Source organism: Medicago truncatula, chromosome 7 (assembly GCF_003473485.1).
Source record: "Medicago truncatula cultivar Jemalong A17 chromosome 7, MtrunA17r5.0-ANR, whole genome shotgun sequence".
Taxonomy (NCBI): domain Eukaryota; kingdom Viridiplantae; phylum Streptophyta; class Magnoliopsida; order Fabales; family Fabaceae; genus Medicago; species Medicago truncatula.
Window position 1 is genome coordinate 14,285,158 of NC_053048.1, and position 7,152 is coordinate 14,292,309.

Below are 7,152 nucleotides of genomic sequence, written 5' to 3' on the forward strand. Positions count from 1 at the left end.
AGCGGAACTTATTCAATAACTAAACAGTCTTTGGCACGAAGGCCTCTTCATAAATGTCTCATAAAAATCCAATCTAAAAACATAGTCATAAATCTTCTAAAACAATACGTAAGGAATAGAAAAACAATAACAAAGTTCCCATCCCGTTACGTATCAGAGCACCTAGGACACACGAGAGAGAAAGCTCACACGACATCAACTATTCTTGGTTACCTGCAAGTTACTCATACGAAGAGCAACATTTCCAAGCAGAAGGGGTGAGATTTCACAAAACAATAATATCAAGCATATAATTCATTAATTATATTTAACAACATAAATAACTTCATCTATTAGTAATAATAATTCTTCATGTAATAATTCTTAATAGTTCAACCAACTTCTAATCATCATTTCATAATAACATAACAACACAACTTAATCATCAGTTAATAATAATAATCATATACAACATGACATAATCATGACTTAATGATAATAATCATATAAACAAACAACATATTCATCTTAATCATAATCATGTAAACAAACAACATATTCATCATCTTATATTGATATAACAACAACATAAACAACAATGATTAATAAATATAAATACTTCACTTAGTTCTTTATTAACAACTCATTGACAACTGACAACTCAACGACAACGACAACGCAACTTCTACAACTTATCAACTCGACAACTTGGCAATCTTGACAACTCGACAACTTGACAACTTGACCATGCAACTTAATCTTCTAATCATGCATGTGGTACCAATCTTTGAGCGTAAATAGGCTCCCAGGGCATCAAGCCCTCAACTTTATTTGAGCGTAAAAAGGCTCCCAGGGCATCCAGCCCTCAACTTAATTGAGCAAAGGCTCCAGGGCATCAAGCCCCCAACAATGAAATGCTAATGCATGGACTCGACCTCTTAATATCCTCTTGTATAATCCAATAATTTGGAACTTCATCATCTTAATCAACTTAGACCGACTCATGCAGCTTAGTTAAATAACAACAGCAACACAATAGTATACAAAAACAACATGACATAATAATATCAAATGCAAGTCAGCAACGTCTCAATTATTTACATATAATTCAAGTAATGCATATACAATTATATCACAATATAACAACATCAAATAATAATCAACATCTTAAAACATCATATATACATATAACACTTCATCAATCATGGAAAATATCGTATTCACAACATATACATTCATATACTCATTCATCAATCATATTCAATTATTCACTGTGACCTACGTGCAGTAATTTGACTATAACTCAAGTTCTATAAATCCTTTTGAAGTGAAACCAACGGCATTAGAAAGCTAACATTTATACCTACAACTTTCGTGTTTACACCTAAGACCAATTCTGTACCAATCAATACCAGTTTTCATTTCAAATTCGGACAAAGTTGTGCTGAAATTCATAAAAATTCACTGTGACCTACGTGCAGTAATTTGACCATAACTCATAAACCGAAAAACATTTTCAAGTCAAACCGATGCCACTGGAAAGCTAACACAATTATCTACAACTTTCATGTTTACACCAAAGGCTAATTCAAAACAGAAACGTGTGAAAAAGACGCAAGAACATGAAACAGGACATGCTGTCAGGGAGCAACTCGGGAAAAACACACTTTTCACCCCAAAATCCCAATTTTAACTTACCTATGCCCAAATTTGATCCCAAAGTTTGTCTAAACATTTATATACATCAAAAGAGACTCAAAACCATATAAAACTTGACCCAAAACATTATTTTAGAAAATCATCAAATGATCACTTTTAACCCTAATTCCCAAATTCTCAAAAACCAAAACCTACAACATGTTAAATAAAATTTTCAGAATCATAGACTCAAGATTATTGAATGTTAGTCCCACCCTTACCTTATAACTCAAAATCTCCGCTTTCTAGGTCTTTCTCACTTCTCTTGGCTTTTTCTCCCTTTTCTCCAGAATTGATCGTACTTTTTTTTTTTTTTTTTTTTTTTTTTTCTAAATTAGGTTTCTCCTATTTATAACACTTTATTCTATTTTATCTTATTTCTCTTTCTCCCAAAAACTCTCTCAAATCTCATAACAACCCTTAAACTCAATATTATTTTATTTTCAAATCTTATTCTATGAAATAATATAATAAGCTACCCAATAAATCATATAATCATATAATATATTCTAAACTCTTCTTAATAAATTCTAGACTCAATTAAACAATTAAATAAAACAAATAATTCAAAGAGGGCGTTACAACTCTACCCCCCTTAAAAGAATTTCGTCCTCGAAATTCAAAGCACGCAAGAAAAGGAATTCAATTATTGCCTAACCATCTTAATTCATATATAGCCAAATTGAAACTTCAACAAAACATGTAAACCACGTCAAAGTTAGTCAATCAAATATTATCACATAATAAACATATCTATTAATCAGAAACACAACAAAAATCAATCAAACAGCATAAAGATGGTAATACAACTGTTACTCGACACAACTCGACTCAACTACTTGGCCGGACGGACCGACCTGCTCTGATACCAATTGTAACACCCCGTTTTCCCAACATAAAAATTTCATAAAAATAATCAGAGTATTCACATAAAACGGAATGTCACATTCTTTTCTTAAAATCATAAACTGAATAAATAACTATTTATCCTTTAAAATTTAATAACAAAATCTTTAATACTTCGCAGCGGAACTTATTCAATAACTAAACAGTCTTTGGCACGAAGGCCTCTTCATAAATGTCTCATAAAAATCCAATCTAAAAACATAGTCATAAATCTTCTAAAACAATACGTAAGGAATAGAAAAGCAATAACAAAGTTCCCATCCCGTTACGTATCAGAGCACCTAGGACACACGAGAGAGAAAGCTCACACGACATCAACTATTCTTGGTTACCTGCAAGTTACTCATACGAAGAGCAACATTTCCAAGCAGAAGGGGTGAGATTTCACAAAATAATAATATCAAGCATATAATTCATTAATTATATTTAACAACATAAATAACTTCATCTATTAGTAATAATAATTCTTCATGTAATAATTCTTAATAGTTCAACCAACTTCTAATCATCATTTCATAATAACATAACAACACAACTTAATCATCAGTTAATAATAATAATCATATACAACATGACATAATCATGACTTAATGATAATAATCATATAAACAAACAACATATTCATCTTAATCATAATCATGTAAACAAACAACATATTCATCATCTTATATTGATATAACAACAACATAAACAACAATGATTAATAAATATAAATACTTCACTTAGTTCTTTATTAACAACTCATTGACAACTGACAACTCAACGACAACGACAACGCAACTTCTACAACTTATCAACTCGACAACTTGGCAATCTTGACAACTCGACAACTTGACAACTTGACCATGCAACTTAATCTTCTAATCATGCATGTGGTACCAATCTTTGAGCGTAAATAGGCTCTCAGGGCATCAAGCCCTCAACTTTATTTGAGCGTAAAAAGGCTCCCAGGGCATCAAGCCCTCAACTTAATTGAGCAAAGGCTCCAGGGCATCAAGCCCCCAACAATGAAATGCTAATGCATGGACTCGACCTCTTAATATCCTCTTGTATAATCCAATAATTTGGAACTTCATCATCTTAATCAACTTAGACCGACTCATGCAGCTTAGTTAAATAACAACAGCAACACAATAGTATACAAAAACAACATGACATAATAATATCAAATGCAAGTCAGCAACGTCTCAATTATTTACATATAATTCAAGTAATGCATATACAATTATATCACAATATAACAACATCAAATAATAATCAACATCTTAAAACATCATATATACATATAACACTTCATCAATCATGGAAAATATCGTATTCACAACATATACATTCATATACTCATTCATCAATCATATTCAATTATTCACTATGACCTACGTGCAGTAATTTGACTATAACTCAAGTTCTATAAATCCTTTTGAAGTGAAACCAACGGCATTAGAAAGCTAACATTTATACCTACAACTTTCGTGTTTACACCTAAGACCAATTCTGTACCAATCAATACAAGTTTTCATTTCAAATTCGGACAAAGTTGTGCTGAAATTCATAAAAATTCACTGTGACCTACGTGCAGTAATTTGACCATAACTCATAAACCGAAAATCATTTTCAAGTCAAACTGACGCCACTGGAAAGCTAACACAATTATCTACAACTTTCATGTTTACACCAAAGGCTAATTCAAAACAGAAATGTGTGAAAAAGACGCAAGAACATGAAACAGGACATGCTGTCAGAGAGCAACTCGGGAAAAACACACTTTTCACCCCAAAATCCCAATTTTAACTTCCCTATGCCCAAATTTGATCCCAAAGTTTGTCTAAACATTTATATACATCAAAAGAGACTCAAAACCATAGAAAACTTGACCCAAAACATTATTTTAGAAAATCATCAAATGATCACTTTTAACCCTAATTCCCAAATTCTCAAAAACTAAAACCTACAACATGTTAAATACAATTTTCAGAATCATAGACTCAAGATTATTGAATGTTAGTCCCACCCTTACCTTATAACTCAAAATCTCCGCTTTCTAGGTCTTTCTCCCTTCTCTTGGCTTTTTCTCCCTTTTCTCCAGAATTGATCGTACTTTATGTTTTTTTTTCTAAATTAGGTTTCTCCTATTTATAACCCTTTATTCTATTTTATCTTATTTCTCTTTCTCCCCAAAACTCTCTCAAATCTCATAACAACCCTTAAACTCAATATTATTTTATTTTCAAATCTTATTCTATTAAATAATATAATAAGCTACCCAATAAATCATATAATCATATAATATATTCTAAACTCTTCTTAATAAATTCTAGACTCAATTAAACAATTAAATAAAACAAATAATTCAAAGAGGGCGTTACACTCAACATCTTACGACTTAACAACTTAGATATCTCATATGACTCCAATAATTTGGATCAACATCTTACAACTTAACAACTTGACCAACATATGCAACTTAATGATTTAATAATCAATACAGTAGAGACAACAACGTACAACAACTTCACAACATATCATCATTAATAATAACAACTTGAATGGTATAAAAACGTTATTTTCTATATCATACCTTTTCCATATAAATATATGTAACTCAAATTATTCAACAACAACATTCACATAATATATGTATTTCAAATTATCCAACAAAGATATTCACGTCAAACCAAATTAGATCCATCACAACATAGGTTAAATACTCTTAAACACCCTAGTTGGACTCATAGTACTTCTAGTTTTGAGGTTTGGAATTATTCCTTAAATATTGGACTACCTTAGAAACAGTTATGCTGAATTTTCATAAGATTTCACTAAGACCTCCTTGGAGTATTTTCATCATATCTCAAGAACCAAAAATCATTTTCAAGTCAAACAAAAGCCACGGAAAAGCTAACACAATTATCTACAACTTTCATGTTTACACCAAAGGCCAATTCGAAACAAAAACGGGTGAAAAAGACGCAAGAACATGAAACAAGGCATGCTGTCAGAGAGCAACTCGGGAAAAACCCACTTTTCACCCCAAAATCCCAATTTTAACTTCCCTATGCCCAAATTTGATCCAAAAACTTGTCTAACCATTTCTATACATGTTAAGGCACTCAAAACCATATAAAACATTGCACTAAAAATAACCCATGATCTGAACATCAATTCTACACAAATTCAACGGATTTTCTATTCTATTAACAACCAATTACAACTTCAAAACCTAATTCCCAAATTCCCATAACTACAACCTAAAACATGCTAAATTCAATTTCAGAATTATACAACTTAGAATTAGGAAAAGTTAGTCACACCCTTACCTTAGTATTGATAATCGGCGGTCTCTCTCCCTCTTGGTTCTCCTCTTCTCTTGTTTTCTCCCTTTTTCTCCAAAACTAGTTGTACGTGAAAAATAATTCTAAACCTAGTTTCTCCTATTTATCTCTTCCCATCTATTTTATCTTATTTTCACTTAATCCACTAAACTCTCTAAATTCTCAAAACAGCCCCCTCAATCTTAATCTTATTTCTATTTTCAAGACTTATTATATTAAATAAGAAAATAACACTACTTAATAAAATAACGACACACCACATAATCATTTAAATCACATAAATACTAAAATAAGCCACTTAATAAATTACATAATCATATACATATATTCTAAACCTATTAAAACAATCAAATAAATCAAATAATTCAAAGAGGGCGTTACAGATTTGGATTCTTAAATTTAGATTTTGAATGTTTGTAATTGTGAAGATTATACTGGTTGTGTATTTTGGATTTGGAATTTTTGAAGAGTTTATTGGTTGCGTATTTTCTTTCTCTTTCTCTCCTTTTTTCATCTGTTTTTTCTGACAGTTGGAACATGTTCTTCACATAGAACAGTTCTCCATCCTGGATTCCACATCATCCATCTCCAATGGTAAAGAAACACAAGAACTTGTTTTTGAGTATCAAGAACACAGTCTAGAACTAGCATTGAAGTTGCTCTTAAGGCTTTGTTTGGGAGTTTGGAAGGGAGGGGAAGGAAAGAGCTCGGGGGGAGAGAAATATAGGGAAAAATTGATAAATCTTTTATATTTTTTGAAATAGTATTTTTTTTAGAGAGTGATAAATTAATACTTATAATTAAAATATTTTTAATTTTAAGAATATTATAACACCATTTAGTAGGTATCGGTTTTGTAAGTGGAGTCCATGACCAAAACGGTGGGAAAAGTGTTAAGCATATTAATTGACTCCGGATGAGCAAACAATATGTCTTCAAGGGTGGTTTCCTCACTAATTGGTCTTGTGAAATAGACGTATTTATGCTTATCCAACTTTGAAATCAAGTATTGCATCTCCGTCTTGTCATCTCTTTGCCCCTTGCGCCATCTAGTTCGCGCATTGTACACTTTCTTGATGATTGTCACACTTTCTTTGTTTTTTTCCTTCAAATCAGTGAGAATATTCCTAAGCGCCGCCAAGCTCTTTGTCATGTCAATAACTCTTTTCTTCTCCTCCGCTTTTAGTCGACCCGCAAGAAGGTGGCCGGCTAACTTTGGTGCCAACCATATAATCAT

General features: G+C 31.6%; 1 protein-coding gene across 1 annotated transcript; it reads right to left on the reverse strand.

Annotated features, from left to right (window-relative positions):
* Positions 1-6,753: 6,753 nt before the first annotated feature.
* On the reverse strand, positions 6,754-7,152 carry LOC25481279 (uncharacterized). The gene has a single exon (XM_013586232.2). It carries the CDS (start codon positions 7,150-7,152, stop codon positions 6,754-6,756), a length of 399 nt encoding a protein of 132 aa, XP_013441686.2.